Genomic DNA, 22,304 nt, shown 5'->3' with positions numbered 1-22,304 from the left:
GGAGAACTTATCTCGCCCCCTTGCTGTGCCTTTTAGCTTTATTTTCAAACTGAAGGCAGATGGCCCCTGCAGAGCTGTAGCCAAATCAATTTTGGTTTCCAGCAGGAATGCAAGACTGTCACTTTTATGATGAGGGACATGCAACCATCAAGGAACAGAACACAACTACCACAAATAAGAGAAAATACCCAATCATGTATCCTAAATGTGCTGTCAGCATGCTGCATGTAGTTCTGCATTCATGAGGTGCTGGCAACCCATTCATGTTGGCTTGCAAGGACTCTCTAGATTAAAGATCCTACTTTGCATAGAAGAATATGAGCATATTTGGGATAAAACTGGGTCAGTTTGGATATATTTTGGCCAGAAGAGATGGAAATGCAGACTGCTTGGTGAGCACCTGCTTTGAAAAAGGTCTCATATGATTCAAATGCAAGCTTTAAACATATGTCTACTCATTTGTACAACTGGAGCAGGAATACATATAAATCTAAAAGCATGATCAACTTCATTATTTAAATAAAAGGCTGAAAGAATTAGGGAAGGAGACAAGAGTGTCATGAGTTTGGGATAGACCATTTTTTGGTACTGTCAAAGAGAGGATTGGGGGGAAAATAGTCATGGAGAAGAAAGAGAAAGAAGGGTGAGAATAAAAGTAGAATGGCTGCAGGAAAAGAAAGTACACAAGTCCTGTAGAAGTTAGATCAATCTCCCTGCAGACAATATCTCATGCTTTTAATTTTTTTGGTTACCTTTTCTTGCTATATTTCTGCACTCTAAATAAGTTGCTTACCCCAAAAGAAATAGTGTGATAGATAGGTATGTATGTATGCAGATACATAAGTAAGCAGCACCTCCCTCTGATAAACACCACTTTCTCTGTTTGTAATCTCCACCTCTCTCACACTTTTCTCTCTTAGGCACATACAATATCCTCTGTTTTCTCTTTCACTCATACACATACTTGTGGGATCTTTTTTTTTACTAGCGCTGTTAGATCTGGGCTGGAATAAACTAGACAAGTTAAGAATTTTCTGTATCTCCTTGTGACCACTTAGTAGCCACTTGGAATGCAGCCTAAATATGTCCTCCTGTCCTTCTCTATACCAGATGCTGGGAGAAGAGTCTTGGGCTTCAGGGGGCATTGGGTGACCAGGCAGGCAGGAGGAGCACACACTTCCTCTGCATTGCTTGCTGATGGCCAGAGGCTGCCTTTCAGTCTTTGCATCCTTGTTATCATTGTTCTCCTTCCTGCTCCTCTTCCATTTCCTGCTCCACCTCATACAGTACATTCAGGGAAGGAGGCAGGAAATAGATAGTGCTGGCTGGGCCAGGAATGGAGGAGGTCAAATGCAAGAGGTTGGTGGATGGACAAAAGCAGGGACTGTTGCTGTGGCAGGCACAGCACAGGGATGGGAAGAGTGAGAAGTGGGAGGTTGCCCTGCTTATGGTCTCCTGACTTTTCTAAGCCTAATGCAATTGTATATAGTATGCTATGATCCTCTTAAAGCAGCCCTGTCTTTGGAGGTATTACATTGTTCTGAGATACAAAAGTCCACGGGGGATGATGAGAGTGCTATAACCTGAAAGTATATTGGGTGCACCACATGCTACAATTAAATGAAAGTGGAGGAGGAGTTGGAGGAAGAGGAAGAAAAGGGCCCAAGAAGAACCACAAATACTTTTCCCTCAGGTGAAACTAACACACAGAGAGTGACATACATATATATGATGTATTGTTGATACATTACAGTATTATTATTGGTATTATGTATCAATACATTATGTGAATTCCTAGGTTGACTGCTCAGGGAAAAACTGGCCTGTATATTTGTCTAGCTTAGATTGCCAGAAAGAGTAGGTTTTCTTTGAGCAACAAATCTGAACACTCCTGGCTAAAATCTTGCTTGTGAGGTGACCCTGCAGCAGTCTGTCTGTCTGATCACCTGCTGGAAAAAGTAGGCCTTTGGTCTGTGGTGGGGCAGATCCAGCAGCATTGACTCTGCACTTTTGTCCACCACAACACTGGGAGTACACAGAGCTAGCAAGCAAATTCCTCTTTGTTTCTTTCTTTATCACTGCTATTTTCTCTAATTGGAACTCATACTCTTAAGTTCTCTCTTCACTCTGGTTTTTACAAGAACGCAGTACCTCCTTTTCCATCACTTTTTCCCACCAGGAGGATAGAAAGATGGGGGAAACAACCTTTCTGTCAGAGCTGTAACTTCCATATCAAAATGTCCTTTATGTCCTAACAGTCAGGAACCACGCTGAGACAAGGAATAGGTCTCTAGTGTTTTATTACTGCTACATTAGACAGAAAATCCGAACAAACTGAAGAAGCGTGGGAAAAATCCAGACAGATAAACCCCAAAAGTCAAGGCGGGTCTGATCTGTGTCTCTTTGAATGGCTGCTTAACTCCTCAGTACTACGCAAGTGTTTTCCCCCCTGGATAGAGGCCCCCTCCTGCTCACCATCAGTGCTCATGACATCACCCTCCCCTCCAGATTTACATTCCATTTCAGCCCCCTCCCCTCCAGAGTCTCATAAGAGTGCATCTCCCCCTCCAAGCTCCCATGGGAACTGGGCAATGATGGAAATTCTTCAAAGGAAAACTTCTCCAAGGACGAATCAGTGCTGCTCTCCAGGTCTGATAATGCTTCTGGCCCAGGTGGCTGCTGCTGGAAAATAGCTAGATGATTAGAAGATTCTTCCCCCCTCCCCCTTGGGAAATGCAAGCCGGAGGTGGAGGGCTGCGGCTCCCCCTCCTCCTCTCTCTCTGGCCTCAGAGCCTCTGGCGGGGGTGGAGGTTACCAACTTACGAACTCCTCTGCTTGGGATTCCTCTGCTTGCTCAGCCAAGTGAGGAATCTCTGGTAGAGTGCGAGGCTTGGGTTTGTCAGGGAAAAGCTGATGGAATCGTTGAACCAGTGTTGGTGCATGCACATCTCTGGCATTTTCCCACATGTGCTCTTCCTCAGGGTACCCTTTCCAGTGTATTAAATATTGGATGCCCCTTCCCCTCCTCCTAGAGTCCAGAATTTCCTCAACTTCGTATTCCTCCTCCCCCTCCACAATTACTGGAGGTGGGGGGGCATTTGCGATCGTAAGGTACTTGGGGGAGGGTCTTTGGCTAGCAAGGCTCTGTGAAAGACTGGATGGATTTTCATGGATGCTGGCAGCTTTAAGCGATAAGCCACTGGATTTATCTGCTGTACCACAGTGAAACAGCCCACAAACTTAGAGTCCAACTTCCTGGAGGGCCTGGTAGAGGTCAAAAACTTGGCAGAGAGCCACACTTTGTCTCCTACCACAATCGCTGGCCCCTCTTGTCTGTGAGCATCTGCAGCTGTCTTGTAAGCACTCTTTGCCCTGTTCAGCTGCTCCTTTAACAACTCCTGTGCGGCTTGTTGCTCTTTAAGAAAATCAGCCATGGCTGGAACAGCTCCCTGCTGGGAGGAGGTGGGCAACACCCAAGGGTTAACCCCGTAGAGTGCTTGGAAAGGAGACATCTTGGTAGAGGATTGCACAGAGTTGTTATAAGTAAATTCTGCCATGGGGAGCAGGGCTGGCCAATTGTCTTGCTGATAAGTGGTGTAACACCTGAGATACTGCTGTAACCATTGGTTAATTTTCTCAGCTTGCCTGTTATTAGCCGGATGATATGATGATGATAGGTGGATCTGGACCCCTAATGACTGGAAAAGGGCCCTCCAGAACCTGGAAGTGAATTGAGGGCCTCTGCCACTCACCAAGTGATTTTTCATGCCTCTATACCTAAAAACATGGTCCATGAACTACTGCGCCGTGGCTTGCGCAGATGGGAAGCCCTTGGAAGGAATAAAATGCACCACTTTAGTGAAAAGGTCCACCACCACTAGTATGGAAGTCAGCCCCTGGACTGGGGGTAAATCAGTGATGAAATCCATGGAGATTGTATCCCAAGGCCTACTGGGGGTGGGTAGGGGTTGCAAGAGTCCCGTGGGCTTCCCTGGGAGAGGCTTGGCTCTTCTACAGGTATGACAAGAACCAACATAACCCTTTATGTCTGCAGTCATCTTAGGCCACCAGTAGTCTCTCAGAGCTCTATGGAGAGTTTTGAAAACACCTCTGTGGCCTGCCGTTTGATGGTCATGGCAAAGTCTTAGTACTTCTTCCCTCAATGAGGGGGGAATGTATAATTGCCCACTATGCCAGAGGATTCCTGCTTCCACATTAAATGGGGAGGCAGTGTCTTGCGGGCCCCTCTGGAGGTCATCCATCCTGGCCCTGGCATATGGGTCCTGTTGCTGCTGAGCTCTGACTCTTGTAAATAGGTCCTCTGCTTGTCTGCCTGCTGCTAAAATCTCTGTCTGGTTCCCCCTCATAGACTGCTGAAAGTTGTGAGGTTGTAATATAGTAGCCTGTACCTCCTGGTGAGTAGCGGGGGTTGCCTGAATGGTTTGAGACACGGCATCTGCCAAACGGTTCTGCGCCCCAGGGACATAAGAAATAACAAAATTGAAACAGGAGAAAAACTGGCTCCATCTGATTTGGCGTGGGGTGAGGGATCTGGTGTTTTGTAGAAGCTGTAAATTATTGTGATCGGCGCAAACTTTCACAGGAAAGGTTGCACCTTCTAGCCAGTGCCTCCACTCTTGAAATGCTGCTTTAATTGCTAGCAACTCCTTGTTGAAAACATCGTAGTTTCTCTCTGCTTGTGAGAGCATGCGGGAGAAAAATGCACAAGGGAGCAATGTATTCTTTTTTGTTAGTATATTGCAATAAAACAGCCGCAATAGCAAAATCTGAAGCATCTGAATGCATTATGAATTGCTTTGTGGGATCAGGATGCTTCAAAAGTGGCTGGGATGCAAAGAGCTGCTTAAATTCTTGGAAGGCTGCTTGCTCCCTCTCCCCCCAAATGAATTTTGATCCTTTCTTCAAAAGCTGTGTGAGGGGTTTAGCCCTGTCACTACATTTTTTTATGAACCTCCTGTAAAAATTGCAGAACCCTAGGAACCTTTGTACATCTTTCACATTTCAGGGGGATTGCCAAGAGAGGATTGCCTGGACCTTAGAAGGATCCATGGATATGCCTTCTGTTGATATTTTATAGCCCAGAAAATGTAATTCAGTTAAATCGAAGGCACACTTCTCTAGCTTGGCAAACAGCTTGTTCTCTCTCAGTCTTTGTAAGACATTACGTACATGGGTTACATGAGTTGTAGCATCCTCAGAGAATATTAATATGCCATCTAGATAAATGACTAGATACTTATCTAGTAAATCAGAGAAAATTTGATTCATAAATTGGGAAAATATGGCTCCTGCATTAGACAAGCCAAAGGGTAAAACAAGGTACTCAAATTTACCAAACCTGGTATCGAAGGCAGTCAGATATTCATGCCCCTCTTTCATCCAGATCAGATTGTACACATTCCTGAGGTCCAACCTAGTAAAAATGCGTGCTTTCTGTAAGCGATCCAGCAGATCAGATATTAGGGGGAGTGGGTAATTTTCTTTGACTGTGACTTTATTGAGGGAACCGAAATCATGCACCACTCTCATGGGTGCCTCCTGGTTTGCTGGTGCCAATGGGTCAGGCTTCTTTGGTACAAAGAAGGTAGGAGCAGATGCTGGGGAAGTAGATGGTCAGATGAAACCCTTTTGGAGATTAGAATCCAAGTAATCCTTTAAGGTGGCTAGTTCCTTGGGGAACATGGGATATTGTTTCCTTGCTGGAATCTTGGCTCCTGGTATCAACTCAATGGTGCAATCACAGTCCCTATATGGGGGGGGGGAGTGCTGTGGCCTCTTGTTCACTGAAAACGTCTGTGAAATCTGCATACTTGGCTGGCAACTGGACCCCCCCTGCTTCCGTGACTGCGTTGGTTGCTGGAGAGAGAAGAGCGGCTTGGATCTTGTGGTGCTGGCATTCCTTAGCTGGGAAGGAGATTGCTCCCATAGTCCAGTTCAACAATGGGTTGTGGATCTTCAGCCAAGGTGTGCCCAGGACTATAGGCACGTTAAGTGATGCAGTAACATAAAGTTGGATCCACTCAGTGTGGTCTCCCGTTGTTAGTTGCACAGGATCTGCGAACCTTCTAATCGGCCCTGCCTTGAGGGGCTGGCCATCAATGGTCTCAACTTCTATGGGATGTGGCAATTCTATGGTCAGGATGTTGAGGTCTTGTACAGTCTGTACATCAATAAAATTGGTGGAAGCTCTAGAATCCATGAGGGCCTCTAGCTTGACCTGGTGCTCTGGGTTTACATGCATTATGACTGGTAAGTAGTAAAAGGATTGCCTGGAATCCTCAGAATGAGCCCTTCTTAATTGATTGATGGTCTCCCTGCTGAGCTCTGTGGAGGGAGACCGACGGAGTTTCCCTGGATGGAAGTCAAGGTGGAGGTAACTCTTGGTTCTGCTGCTTGCCCTGGGGCTCTTATGAAATTTGCTTGGCTTCTCACTGGGCAAGCTCTCATCATGTGCCCCTGGACTCCACAGTAGAAACAGAGGGCTCTCTCTCTCCTTCTCTGTCTCTCAGCCTTGGAAATAAGCCTCCTGCTCGCCCCGATCTGCATCAGCTCCCCTAGTCCTGAGTAAAGAGATGCTGCAGAGAGAGCTGGAAATCCTGGAAGTGCTCTGAGGCCCCTGTTTCTCCCCGGCTGCATCTGTCTGAGCTCTTCTAGCCTGGCATCTACAACCACAGACAGTTGATATAAACCTTCTAGGGTAGCTGGTGTTTCCTGGTGCACTAATTCATTTTTAATTTCTTCATCCAGCCCCTGTTTGAATTGGTCTTTCAAGGCACTCGCATTCCAGTCCAGATCTCTTGCTAACAGCTTGAAATCAGCAATGTAAATTCCCACCCTCTTGTTGCCTTGCTTGAGCTTCCAAATTTCCCAGCTGGCAGTGACCTCTCTGATTGGTGTGCTCGGAACCCTGCCAGAAAATTCTGGTAGTTGTTGAGAATTGGGTCATTGTTCTCCACCATGGGAATAGCCCATTTGGCTGCTGGGCCCTTTAGCAGACTTAAAATGAAGGTGACTCTGGTTCTGTCTGTGGGAAACTCTGCCGGTCTGCTGTCGAAAAACATTGTGCACTGTGTGAGAAAGGTTCTCAACTGTCCTGCTTCTCCTCCAAACTTCTCTGGTAGACTGCCCTGGGATCTCAAGACTACTGATGGAGCTGCTGCTGCTGCTGCTGGCACCGGTTGTGGGTTAATCGGAGCTGGTTGTTGTAACTGCTGTAGCATGGCAGCTTGTAATGTGTTGATCTGGAGATCTACTTGTTGATGTTGTTGCAATGCTGCTGCCAGTTGTTGAATGGCTTGCCGAATTTCCTGGTTTTCTGAAGACATTTTCCCAAATGTCTCTTCCTTTTTTTTTTGTTCCTCCCTCTTTCAATGGGAGTAGTAGAGTTTGTTAGGATTGATGTCCTAACAGTCAGGAACCACGCTGAGACAAGGAATAGGTCTCTAGTGTTTTATTACTGCTACATTAGACAGAAAATCCTAACAAACTGAAGAAGCGTGGGAAAAACCCAGACAGATAAACCCCAAAAGTCAAGGCGGGTCTGATCTGTCTCTCTTTGAATGGCTGCTTAACTCCTCAGTACTACACATGCGTTTTCCCCCCTGGATAGGGGCCCCCTCCTGCTCACCATCAGTGCTCATGACACTTTAGGTTCCTAAGCATCTGTCTCTAGGTCAGTGTTTCTCAGCCTTAGCAACTTTAAGATGTGTGGACTTCAGCTTCCAGAATTCCCCAGCCAGCATGTCCACACATCTTAAAGATATTAATATCTAGATATTCTTAATGGGTGTGCACAGGTGCCCTCTGCCCTCTGGAATGAAGTTCCCCCTGAGATCCAAACAGCCCCCACACTGTGGGTGTTTCAAAGGGGCTTGAAGACTTGGGTCTTTGCCCAGGTCTTTGATGAGGATGACTGAAGCCTCCTTTTAACCAAGGTTTTTTTGTTTGTTTGTTTCCAGCCAGTTTGTTATCCTGTCATCTCCGGCCTTCTTTTTGTTTCCTGTCATTTTTAATGTCTTGTTTTTCATGTTTTAAATAATTTATAAACCCCCCAGAGCTGCTGGTAGTCAGGCTACATATAATGTATAATAGTAGTAGTAGTAGTAGTAGTAGTAGTAGTAATACTACTACTACTACTACTACTAATAATAATAATAATAATATATCCTAGATAGAACCCAGGGAATGAATTGAAAAATTCCATTCAGGGTTACCTCAGTTCTTCCTACATATAAGGTGATCCCTCAGTTCTTCCTGAAGTCCATTTTAGTTCAGAATATTTTTCTTTTATTACTGTGAGTTCAGTCTTCCTCTTTTTGAACAGTTGAGCATTTTAATCATTTATACTGATTAATTATCTATAATCTTTAAAAATGTTTGTACACAGGCTGGTATTTCACTTTAATTGTTATTGGCTGATACTGGTTTTGGTGATCTGGGATCAATATTTCTTTTTTTGTTGTTTCATTGCCTTCTAAGCAACATTGCATTGGAAACTTGCACTCTTGTGAGTACTCCAAGCTCTCTGAAATCATTCTCAAGAAGAAGCCAATATCCTACCTCCAGAGCCAACTGGAACAGGAACCTGTGTTGGTCTTTCTTCAAAATGTCCTTCTCCCCTGCCTCTTTCATAGGGCAGATTGTCTGCATCTGGTCTGTTGTCTCGAGATGTTTTCTCTTCATTGACTGAAACACAAAAAGCAGCTTGGTTTTTGATTGTGTAGGGCTAGTGTGTTGGCCTGAAAAAGTGAGGAGAGCAACATCTGGTGAATCAAACTAGGCCAAGTGATTGCAACCAGAATACACATGGAGTTAAAAGGAAAGGTAGCCTGGCATCCATTGTTGCTATGGCATGGTCTGAAATAAATGTAGGGAGAAAACAGGATGGAAGGAAGGAAAAATACTGAAAATGCTATGAAGGTGAAGGGACATACTTATTATTGCTGAAAAAATCCAGTAGATGCTGTTTAACTGTCCAGTTACAGAATGTTTATATGGTTTTCATAATGGTAGAGTACAGTTCTTTGGATGCATTGCAACAACTATTAATAATTAAAGATATATTCCTTTATAACAGTAGGTGCTAAAATTCAACTGTATTTGCATTAGTGCACAAAAAGTGCAAGAAAATGGAACTCATTAAAAAGAAAGGAGAGGTTCACAGATGGCCAATGCTGTGGAGAGTGGTCGTAAAATAGCTAAGGAATAAATATAGTGTGTTTATATCAGAGGAGGGACTGGCTAAAGGGATACATAAAAAGAACATTATTGATGATTTCAATGGTTGGAGGATCAGGAGCTAAGGAAATGTAACAAATGTATAACGTTTTACACTTTGCTATTATTCAGTAGGTCTTATTCAATTTGATACACATGAAGTTGTGTGGGAAATGAGGATGGCAAAGTAATCTTACTCCAGCTAAGTTACACTGCACTTGGGTTCCACTGAGATGGAGACTTACTTAGAATCCTAAAACTCTCTAGCAAGTGTTATATGATCATATGATGTTACTTTTAGGGCTGTCTGCCTAGAAAACCACTGAAACTTCCTGTCCATATTCAACAACAATAAATGCAGAAAGATTTGGGACCAAAACCCATAGTAACACTGGGGTCACCTTGTGTAATGGGAAGAAGGAATAACCTTGAGGAAAAGGAACCGCAACCAAGGCAATGGTCAGATAAAATAAATTTGAGTCTGAGGCAGAAATGTAATTTGAAAAAGCATCTCAGACATGACCCTCCATAATTTTCATGAAGATAAAGGGAGGAGGGGAGAAGCACATTCAGACTTGTAAGATTCTTTTACTGCAACCTTAGAATAAAAGTAGTATTAGCATTCATAACCCTTTTTTCCTAGTCTGGTCTATCTTGAAGGGCTGACACCTTGCCTTCACTTTTCAAGTTATGGGGAAGCACCAAAGCAGGAAATGTGAGTTACACCTCCATTCCAAGTTCCTTCAGGGTAATGAGAAGCATTTATTCTACTGCAAGACATATGGACAGCCAAAGCAGGGGCAGCCATTGCACTATATCCATCTAAAAGCTAATCACAGGCTTGCTCACTTGTCAGATAACAGTCCAGGCTGAGAGACACATTATCAAAGGCAATGATGGCTTCTGATCCAGCTTTCCAGGATGCAACAATCTGAAGCCAAAATCTGTAAAGAATAAGAGAAGCAATCAGACAATGTCAGTCAAGACAACCAGTCATCATAAAAGCACTTTGCTCTTGGTACACTCAGCCTAGCCTTAAGCTGAAAAGTATCAACTTTTCATAAGTGCAGACTCAAATTGGTGCCCCTTGGTTGTGTCAACCATACAGATTGAGAATGATGGGAGTTGTAGTCAACACATTTGGAAGGTATTGGTTTCTGGAGGACAAATAAAACACATTCCTGGAATCAAGCAAGCCATTTGTTTTAAGAGAGTAAAAGCAGGTGTTTAGTTCAGGTACATGTGAAAGTATATATGCTGATGCACATAAGGCTTCAAATAACTATCTTCAAATAACTGAGAACCACAAGGGTAAGGACAGGTGTATAATTTCTGGCATTACTTATTGATTCTGCCCACTTGGGATCACCTGTGACCCAATGTGCTATGCTGCTCCTTTTTTTTTTTTAGATGGCCCATGGCACCAGTTTGGTAGGTAAAGGAAAGGTATTTGCTGTATCCATAAGAAGGAGTCTTGAACCTACACTTGGTGTTTATTTTCACAGAAATGTGATTTTCTGCAATGCCAATCAGAAATGCTCAGAAACTGTCCTAACAGCCAGGAACCACGCTGAGACAAGGAATAGGTCTCTAGTGCTTTATTACTGCTACATTAGACATAAAATCCTAACAAACTGAAGAAGCGTGGGAAAAACCCAGACAGGTAAACCCCAAAGGTTAAGGTGGGTCTGATCTGTGTCTCTTTGAATGGCTGCTTAACTCCTCAGTACTACGCATGCATTTTCCCCCCTGGATAGAGGGCCCCTCCTGCTCGCCATCAGTACTCATGACATCAACGTTTATTTTTTATGAGTTTTATCAATATGTCACAGTGGGAGATCAACAGAAACCCCAGACTTGTAGACCAGACTGGGAGGTTGAAAAAACATTTCAGAAGACAATAAAAGCCACTTCCATACTGTTGCCAAGAAAACTACTGTATATGGATATGAACGTATAGGCACCAGGAGCTGTATTTGAATTTAGGTATTCTTGACTTGTTAAAACTTGTTTTTGTACATATAGAGCAAATTGACACATCGTATGTGCATTATGTGGGGATAGATACTGAAATTAGCAGAAGAAACAATGTTGTTAAGCTGTATTTTTCTTAAAACACCTGAGACCCTCAAACTGGTAGACACAAGGAAGTATCTTTGGTCTTAACCTTTAGCTACATGCTTATTTAGTAATATTTTATACTGGTATATTTTATGCTGGGTTACTAGGAATATTTGGACATGAATGTGAATGCACATATGCACACACATACATACTCTTATGCAAATATGTGTACATCCATGTGCACATACATCCATGTGCATGCATATATAGACATAATCATTAGGATGAAAAAAAATCCCTGGTGCAAATCGCTATTGAAGAATTATCTGTAACAGTGAATATTTCAGAAACAGAGGATACAGTACTTAAAAATGTTCACGTCCCCCGCTGCAAAATACCTTCCGCTTTAATTCTCGTTTCCTCTGAAATACTCCCTATAGAGTTCAAGTCTTCATACTCGTAGCTGCATTGCAATTTCCTGATAAGGTCACCTTTTATTCTATGCCACTTATGAGTTCACCTGAATTTTAACAGTTAAATTAACAACCTGGATTTCCATCACATGGATATCCTGTTGGTCTGATTAAGTAAAATAAATTAAAGCCATATTGTTGACTTTTTAATTTCATCATATTAATACAACATAAAGCCCTATGATGAGAGTAACAGTTCAGATAAGGATAGATCCTTGTGCCAATCAAAGATAGCCATTTCCTAACTAATCTTGTTTTTACTTTCATAAATACAGAAGAACTAAAAGTGAAAAGTGTGGTGAATAATCACATTCTAATAAGAGCCAGAGCACATGTTATATTAGTAATAGGGTGAAATCATACAGAAAACCCCATCCCATCAACAAGTTCCTCACTTACCTCCAGGCATATCTACCTATCACCTATCTAGCCAGCTATCTACCTGCCTATCTAGCTAGCTAGCTATTAAAATTACATAGCTGCCCATGTCACAAGTGTGACTACGGGTGGCTCACAACAATTAAAACAACAAAAACAGTAAAAAATAAATAAGCACAATAGCATACAGCTATCCTAAAACCATGATTAAAAATTCAGTAAAACATAACCACAGTTAGCTGGTGAATATAAATCATACCCCTTTTAATTATGGTCATTGCCAAGGCTCACCACTACTGCCGGACCCCCAGACATGATGGCACAGCCAGGTCTTCAGGCCCTTCCTAAAGGCAGAAGGGTAGGTGCCAATCTAAGTTCTATTACAATAGCCACCAGCCATCACATGGAGAATCTCCATTCCTTTATTTGAAAATGCCAAGCAATCCATTAAGGGAGTCACATTAAATTGGTGTTTATTTATTTATTTTATTTATCAAATTTTATCACTGCCCATCTCCTCCCAAAAGGAGGGACTCTGAGCAGTTTACAACAAAAGCAAAGTATAAAATTCAATACAATTATAAATACCATAAATATAAATATAAAGGTGAAGATGAAAGGTGAAAGGACCCCTGTGCAAGCACCGAGTCATGTCTGACCCTTTAGGGGGATGCCGCTTTTGCAGCGTTTTCTTGGCAGACTATATCAGGGTGGTTTGCCATTGCCTTCCCCAGTCATCACCTTCCCCAGCAAGCTGGGTAGTCATTTTACCGACCTCGGAAGGATGGAAGGCTGAGTCGACCTGAACCGGCTACCCGAGAATCCAGCTTCTGCTGGGATTGAATAATAATAATAATAATAATAATAATAACAACAACAACAACAATAGATAATATTTATAAATATAAATAGATAATAAAAATATAAAATATGATAAAATCCAGAAGGCTAAAGATTCTGTATCAATCCGTGAGTATAAAGGGCCCTTCTAGGGGGCTAGCCATCCCCAGGAATGACTATTCCCCTTCCTGATCCAGGCATGCTGGCAAAACCAGGTTTTTAGTTTTTTTTGAAAGTCCAGGAGTGATGGGGCTTGTCTCACCTCCAGGGGAAGTATGTTCCAGAGGGCCGGGGCTACTGCAGAGAAGGCCCATTTTCTGGACCCTGCCAGATGGAATTCTTTTACAGATGAAGTCCGTAACATGCCCTCTCTGCATGACCGGGTGGGACGGGTTGATGTAACAGGGATGAGACAGTCCCTTAGGCGTTTCAGGTGCTCTACTTCTAAATGCAGTGGAAACAAGTTGGTCTTCCTGATGGATTATTGCAAAGAAAACATTCCGAGGACTGGTTCAAGGAGGTAAAATGATGCCATTGGTTTCTCTAAAATATTAAGTCCTTTCTGAAAGGGCATATTAGAACATGTAGCCTCTACATTTGAGGCAAGACAGCAAGGACAACTTAGGCCTCCACTCCTTATGCTGCCACTGTTTTCCTCCTTTCTGTTCCATGTGTGGAGGATGTCTCCCAAAACATAAAGCCACTTCTACTGACAACATTTCCCCCCTCTGATTTAGAGCAAGGGCCTACAGCATTCGTATCTATTTCATTTCTACTTAAAAATGCTATCTAAAAGCATGAAAGAATTATCAAAGCGTTGAGCCATGATAATGAGACTAGCTATGGGTAAGAAAAACTTGTAGAAGGCAACATAAATCATGCTCTGATGATTGCTCTGCAGGATTTTATGAAATATGAATAGCTGAGGATACAACTCACATAGGACATCATTGTTATGAGTTCTACTGAATTATGAACTTTGTTTATTAAATGGACATTATGTGCATTTATTAAAATTCATTCAGTGTTTCAGGTAAAGGATTAATTTAGGGCAGACACCTATATGTTGAAAAATAATAATGAAATAATTGAAATAATAATGGTGCCAATAAATGTAATACAGATGAATGATAGCTGACAGAAAGACTGTTACATCTACTTTTATCCACAGAATATAGACAATCCTTACATGTATAAAACACAAGAACAGAAATTGATATTCAAGGATAAGCCTTCATAGAACAATTTCAGATCCAGCCAATAACAAATCCAAATCTTAACTTTATAACTTAATAGAAATAGAATAGTCCTGCACATCAGTGACTATACTAAGTAGGTTTGGGTTTTTACTGCTGGATATATTGCATATGGTTATTCTTAAGCATTGGTGAGGCTTGCTTTTATTCATTTTCAAACTAATCTGGTATAACTAAAACATAAAAAATTATTTAATAATTTGGAGGTATTTCATGCCCCTAAATGCTACCAAGAGGAAATAAGGAAAAACTAGAAAACTAGAAAGAAAATAGAAAATAGATTTATACGGTATAAAAAATTAAATTAAAATTTCGAGTTAACATTAGAGCAAATGAATATTGAAGTTCCTTGCATTAATTTGAGATTTCAAAACCATTACTATCTCTATTGTTGCATAGCAGTTGTCTTCTTTAAATTTGTCACCCATTTAATAATGATTTGTTTGGGTTTTGAATTGTATTTCAGTTAAAAAAAAACTTGTAAATAAGACCCAACAAATATTCTGAGTTTTGCATTATATGTTTTTCAATTTTGTTCACTCACTCCTGTATTGCAGGGGGAAAAAAAAAGCAGAAGCCAATGCAGCCTAAGAAGTAGAAGACTTTTCCACCATTTCTGGAGCCTGTTCAGTCCTTAGTTTCCTTGTAGGCCAGGAACTAGGCTGGATGACATGGGTTGTGCCATTTCTCACTCTTCCCTCCCTTTGAACAACTACACTGTGAATCTCACTTGTGTTCTCATATGAATGGATAGTGTGAGAGAAAGTACCCTAGAAACTGTTTCACAGTTCTTTGATTCCTGGCCTAGTGTTTGGTAGCTGATTTAGTTTGCTATTATTCTGTTACATTTTTCCTATAATGCTGTTTTATGAGTATATACTGTTTTTTGTTTTATACTGCATTTTTCTATTTTTTTAAAGCCTCATTTATACTCTCCATCCTAATATCTGATGCCGAAGGATAGGTTAAAATGCTTTAAGTAACTAATTCACCAAATAAATGCATACCATAATGTCTATATTAGTCTCTTGAGTCACAGAAGGTTGCTGATGATAGTGCATTTTGGCAAGCACTTAAATGAAGTTTATTTTAGAACTACTATCTGCAGCTTGTCCTAGTCATTTACTTTCTTGTAGCTCTGGGCTAGCAGGGACCTTTCCCTCCAAGGGGAGAATTGGGTTGGTAGCTACTGTATTTAGCCCTTTTACCACCTTTCCTTTAATAACTGTTTGGACCATAAGACTTCGGATATCTGAGCAATTTAATATTGGTTTGCAGGCACTTCAGTCAGGATCATGCAGCTTTTCTCAAGCTACAATCCAGGAATTGCTCCATAATCATTACAATCAAAACTCCTTTAAAGTTGAGGATGGCTGTCTAAAGAGAGCCATAACAGTCTCATATACACTCAAAGTAAGACAATCAAAAGTGAATCAGAGACCTACAGAGATAAATAGAGCACATGCACATGATGTTTCCCAACTTTTAAATGGAGTTTCCTCAGATAGCCAGAGCTGTCCATATCTTCACCCTGGTTCTGGCTCAGATTGAAAAAGAACTTCATAAGCTGTGGTTCCAGTCCATTTGGATTTCTTCTTCCCAAATAATATACATACAACTCCAGGTTCAGTAAGTGGGGAAGAGTGGTATATTTCATGATAGGGTAAAACTCTGCTAATTCGGAGATGGCAGACTGTAGGGGTCAAAATGGGGCAAGATGTAAAGTCTATCAACTGCTTTCTCCTGGCAAACTAAAAGAACCTCATTTCAACAGATGTTATTCAGCTGGGTCTAATTTTATTTCAAATAATCCCATCCCCCCATGTAGCTCTGACTACCCTCATTCTGATTTGGCTTGTGATTTCTACTTGTAGTCTGATATGACTGGTGGCATAATTTGTATGTGCTCAGGTTGCCTATGGGATTTTAAATGGCTTGGATTTTCTCAGGGGAGACATGAGTGCTATTGAAGCTACTGAGCTGTGAAAAACATAGAAGTTAATTTTTCAAAAACAGTGCTAAGAAAAGGGATGGCAAGAAAAATATTCTTCCTTGAACTGTAATCAATAGAAAAATGGTGCAATTCTACTAATAATACTAGTCAAGAACTGCCTGCCAGGTCTCCAATTATAACGAGTAGATTTTTATTTTGTTAGTGGCATCCAAAATTACACCCATTCTAAATTTTAGCATTTGTATAAAATGCTTTAACATCTTTATTGTGCTTTCACTCAGAACAGCCTTAAGTAAGCTGATTCTGTTAATCCTATTTCACAGATGAGGAACTGTACATGAGAAATATGGGAAAGTGACTTGCCTTATCTGTTGAAAAAATCATCTTTCATTTTGAAAATGTAAGTATTTTCCAGCTCTTATTATTGAGATGATAGGTTTAATATTTATGAACAATTCCTGGTTGAAGCCTCAGAAGCCAGGACTGCCAGGGATCAAGGTCTCTGTTTTAAAATCTAATACGGTATAAGCTACTTTGTAAAGATCCAGTTACTAACCAAAATATCAACACATGAGAATGTTGTTAGCATTCCTTCCTTTAGTTTCTCTGCATCCAGAGATCAAGTCACATTACTTTTCCAATACAGCAAAGCCTGGACAGTGTGAAACCAAACACATCAAACCTCAACACCATAGCACTGCAATTAGCTTAGAGATTCTTGTGATAAGAATGCAAGAGCTTGCAGAGACAAGCCATATGGGAATTTTGTGGTTCAAAACCAGTTCTGATTTTTATAGACTTTCTTCAGTTCTACCCATCAGAAATGATTCCATTTAAATTCAATTTGCCTTACAGGTAATGAGTAGCGATATGCCCCAGCTCTTGCTAGTTTCATGCTACGCTGGGTTATTAATGGAAAGCATTAAACAATGACTTTTATTTCTCCTCACTTCTGAGTAAAATGTGGGGCCAGATGAAAAGCAGCTGATGTGCTAGTGCTCACCAAGAACAAAACGAATTGAATGTTAGCAACATATCTGAATGCAGTGGAATTAATTCCAACTGGAATGCTGGGACCGATGTGGCAAATAAACCCATTAAAAGAAAAGCCTCTCAGTTTTGCACACATACTATTTCTACCTTTGATTTAAAAAGAAGGATGCTGATATTGCCCTTTGTAGTCAGCTGGTTTTGCTCCATGGGAATCCAACTACATCTATCCAATATATCTGCAAGCACAAAGCTGGAGACATTTGCAGTAGAGTCCTAAAATCAAATGGATCAGGGGAAAATCCCTTTTAGGAGGTGCCTGGTGAATCAGCAGAGTTTTTCTTTCCCATGCCACTACCTTGTATTTCTAAAAGATTGATGGCTATGCTGCTTTGACTATGAACCCTTATTTAATTGTTTATAAAAAGAAGACCATTTGTCCAATCTATCTGAAAGCTGCCTTATCTGCTCTTTTCAAATGATAGTGGACTGTCTCAAAATGAGATGCCACTGAAATGGACAACATCAGCATTTCAAGCCAAGACTACAGTCACAAGTAAGTCTCCACTGTAAGTAATGGGAAACTGGTAAGTCATTCGGCCATATTAAAATGAGGCATTTTGCGCTCCTTGTGAACTGTCCTCACAACATGCTGAACCATCTTCTGAGGGGAAATATAATATGGAAAGGTTCCTCTTCAAAGATCTATGATATGCGAAAGATATAGTTTTCAAATCTCTGAAAGGATGTCATACGGTTAAGAATAGTTCCCCTGGTTCCAAGGTGCAGAATGTGAAATAACATATTCAGGTCCAGGAAGGCAGATTCCAACTGAATGTTAGAACTACTTTTTTTAACAATAAAAGCAGTATGATAGTGGAACCAGTTACCCGGAGATGTGTTCAGACAAAGGCTAGACAGACACTTTCTGGGATTTTTAAAACTAGATTGAGGTCCCTTGCAACTCTATGGTTCCATTCTAGTCTATTCTCCAAGGCCAGCACCCTCCCATTATTTTTCCTGTCCAATTCCATCTTCAGTTTTGAGATTGTGTTTGCTTTTAAGACATCCGGTTGGCTGAGACTCTTTCTACCCTTAAAATGGCAAACTGGAATGGAATAGTGGTGGTGGCAGTGGAAGTGTAATCTATCTTCAGTCTCAGAATGTCACATTAACACAATCTAGGAGTTTTAATGGCTTGCAGCTTCTGCTTGATGAGTAGGTGGAAGCTGTGGCCAGGAAGGCCTTAGCACAGCTTCATCCTATGCACCAGTTGCACTCTTTCCTGGGTTGGGAGGCCCTTCAGACAGTCACTCATGCCCTAGTTATCTCATGGCTTGACTATTTCAGTGCGCTGTACCTGGAAGTACAGCTGCCCTTGAAGACCATTCAGAAGCTTCAACTGGTCTGAATGTGATGACATGGGCAGTTATTGGCATGCCTTGGTATGTCCATGTGACTCCACTGCTCTTCAGGCTGTACTGATTGCAGTTTATTTCTAGGAACAATTCAAGGTGCTGGTTATGACCTATAAAGCCCTACATGGCCTAGGCCATTGTTGTTTGGGGTATTGCTTATCTCCAGCCAATTCAAGCTGACAAGGTTGGCATGCTCCTTCAGTCAAACAATGTCATGTATCAGGACCCAGGAAGTGTGCCCAGGAAATCTGTTATAGCACCTGCCTCTGGAAAGAGGTTCCCCAGGGATCCAGATAGCTCCCACCCTGCTCACATTTCAAAGGATGATGAAGCCCTGATTATTCTTCCAAGCCTTGGACTAGGGTGGCTGGAGCCCCCTTTGCTGGATGTTAGATGTTGATGGATGTTTTGGGTTATCTGCTGGGTTTGCCATCTTTTTTTCTTTTCTCCAGTTCTAGCTTTGATTTTTGTGGTCTGCTGATCCTTATTATATTACTTTTTCCTTGTTTAATGTATTGTGATCTGCCCAGAGTTGGATGGCATCAAACAGACGTACAGACAGACAGACAGACGGACAGACAGTTAAAATGGCATCTAGGCTATTATGATGTGGCATTTTTATTCTGGTTACCTAGAAATGTAAATAAACAAATGAATTAAGTTTAGCAGATAATATAAACTTGATATAGCCACAAAGTGTACAGTGGGCCAGCTAAGTATTTTAAATGTCATTATTCTTGCGGCCATTTCAATTTAAGCTGGAGGAAGAAGTACAAAGAACCTGGCTGCACTGAGTACATTGCAGATAGGATTGGACCTCATGGAAAGAGAGCTAACACAACAAATTGGATATTCCTTGATTGACGAAGAAATCATTTCCAGGAGTTTGGAAGAAAGTAACAATTTTGAGAAAATAAATTGGTGTGGGAGTTAATTATTTGTAAAGAAAATTATTTGGGGCAAGGCATGTTAATATGTTTTCTACTACAGATTAAGGTTACTATGGTAACTAATCATTTTGGCCGGGTGAAGAGGTTGAATTTAATTGTCCTCTTTTCAGATGTTAATTTTTGCACCTGGGGGGAAGAACTTGCCTGGACTTGTTTTAGTTTCAGTTTCTTTACTGTGTAGGCATGTAGAGAGTTAAGCAGCTCTCACTGAAAGCCTGTAAGAATGCAGAAGCTTTTAAATATGTTTGCTTTCTGTAAATAAAATTATTTTTATAGAAATGCCTGATGTGTGACTTTTCTGATCTCTCCTGGGCCAAAGGCGTTCTTAGCAATCTGCTAAAAAGGCACAGGAAAGGGAAATTAATTCTGTGGAATGATGAATTTAAGGCCATCTATATCTATAGGAGGGAAAAATATTTTCAGGTCAGGGGAATTGCAATGTAGCTTTGTTGTTGTTCTATACAGCAAAATCGAAATGTGGCACGTGATCAGGAATCAGATGTCTGTTAGTCCAACATTCTTGTTTCATTTGTGAGTTGGTATTTATATATCCATTCCCTGATTGTATTACCAATTCCTGCCATCATGAACTGAAAATACAGTAAGCAGAGATTACAAGACCTATCTTCCATACATTTATCTTTTCTTTTCCCTTGAGAGAAAAACCAAGTGAGGAACTACTAGAGGGGAAAAGATTAAGGAACCTTCCACCAATTAAGATCAGCAAGTTTGCAAGCCTGTCCATATTTCTTCCTCCTCCCCCCTTTTGATATCATATACATAGAACACCTAGGGTGCAAGATCATGACAGTGGAGGACAAAGTAGCCATCCAGGGCATGGCAGATCCTGACAGCACAGAAATGGATCAATAAGAGATTATGCAGTAATAAGCAGCATGCTGCAAGTTTGGAATAAATATAGGAAAATAAATAGCCCAGATTCATCCCTTCTTGCTTCATGGTGAGGAAAATATAAAGAAATCTGCTCAATGGAGATAAAATAATTCATATACTGTAAATTGCAAGATTTGATTATTAATAAGACAAAGATAAAATCTATGACTCTTTTTCTTCATAATGGTCTGAACCACCTGGTTTCAATACCTTTCAGCACCTTCAAATAAATAGTATGGTATCAAAAGAACTGCAGAATCAAGGGGGAATACTTAGGGACTTGATTGAATTTGAAAATCTTATATAAAACTCAGAGCACTTTCTGGGTCTTATCTACCAAATGTTGTTGAAATATGATTCAGAAACTGAACGAGTTAAAGATTGTATGATTAAATGGATGTTTATTGTTTATTGGGATATGTTATTTATGTTCTGAATTTTATACTTAATTGTACTATTTTTGGCTGATCTTTTATCGTAATATATTGAAACTGAATAGTTACATTTATACCTTGCACTTTCTTTCCTTTTTTTTTAATGATTTGATTCAGATTATAGAATTTACAGCCTCCCTGGTTTCTAGAAGTACTATTCTCCACTCTTATCAACCTAAGTAACATAACAAAACTTAAGTTCTGAACCCAAACACATAAGTATGTCTACTGTGATGGGTAGCACAAATGTTTCCTTTAGTGTTCTCAATGCACCTCACAGCTGAGGAATAATCAGGCAACTTTGTTGCATTCTTAATGAATGTTGGCTTCAGAGCAGCCATGTGAGACGTTCACAAATGTGAATGTGTAAAACATGTAATCCAGGTTTTAAAAAATTATTCAAAAACCAGCAGAAGTACAGTGGAGCCTGGCTTAAAACATGGCTGTGATGATAATGAAATGCTTGTGCTCCATTTCTATTACAGCTGTTTATTCTGTGTTAGCATATAATCTGGAATAATTACAGGTCCCTAGTTCTCTAACAGTATTTATTTCCTCTTGTCTGAGTGGTCAAGACCAGGGCAGTACTGAAGGGTTTTGTTTCTGTTAGGTCATGGATCAGTGGAGAATTATGATAAGTGTGTTAACGAATATACAAATAAAGAAGCAGAGGCTTATGAAAGCACCCTGAAAAAGATTTGTGAGCCTCGGACTAAAAAACCTCTTATTTTGTTCAGGTGTCTGGTGCCTAATGAAACTGAAAGCATAAAGAAGTTTCTAAGAAAATATCTGACATCAGTTTGAAAGGCTCGGTCTGGTTTGGGAGCTAATCAGGGTCAGGCCTGTTTAGTACAATTCTGGGAATAAGTATGAGCTTTTTCATATTTCTTTTTGCCATGTTTCTTTTTGCCACTGAATGTTCATGTCAGGTCCTGGTGATACTGTATATAAAGGGAGCTTGAGTGAACAAAGAGCACCAAAAATTGGTGCTTTTAAAATTTATTTCATAAACAAATCCAACATGTGATGTGCCATTATGAAAAAGTAATTGCCCCCTTCGATTCAGTAACTAGATGCACCACTGTAGCTGCAATAACTGCAACCAATTATTGATTATCAGTCTCACCCACCATGGTATAGGAATTTTGGCTCATATTTCCATGGTTTCAACTCAGTAAGATTTAAGTTTTTTCTAGCATGAACAAATTGTTTCAAGTCTTGCTGCAACATTTTTATCAAGTTTAGGTCTAGGCTTTCACTTGGTCGTTCAAAATGATTTAATTGTTCTTTATCCTTTCTCTTTCACACTTCTTTGAATATTTGGGATCACTATCTTACTAGATAATCTACTTCAATTTCAGGTTCAGCTGAATGTATTTTGAATGCTGCAGATAGTTTTATTTTTCCTTAGAGCTC

General features: G+C 40.7%; 1 protein-coding gene across 1 annotated transcript in view; it reads right to left on the bottom strand.

Annotated features, from left to right (window-relative positions):
• ALK (ALK receptor tyrosine kinase) overlaps window positions 1-22,304 on the bottom strand; it is a 693,943-nt gene that overhangs the window by 94,033 nt on the left and 577,606 nt on the right. Inside the window, exons 10-11 of the mRNA XM_063289507.1 lie at window positions 10,087-10,181; window positions 8,581-8,706 (exon numbers count right to left, since the gene is read on the bottom strand). Coding sequence (XP_063145577.1) covers window positions 8,581-8,706; window positions 10,087-10,181 — 221 coding nt within the window. The remainder of the gene's footprint in view (window positions 1-8,580; window positions 8,707-10,086; window positions 10,182-22,304) is intronic.

This window comes from Candoia aspera, chromosome 1, assembly GCF_035149785.1.
Source record: "Candoia aspera isolate rCanAsp1 chromosome 1, rCanAsp1.hap2, whole genome shotgun sequence".
Taxonomy (NCBI): Eukaryota; Metazoa; Chordata; class Lepidosauria; order Squamata; family Boidae; genus Candoia; species Candoia aspera.
Note: the sequence above shows the minus strand (reverse complement) of the source record. Positions and strands in the feature narration are given on the sequence as shown.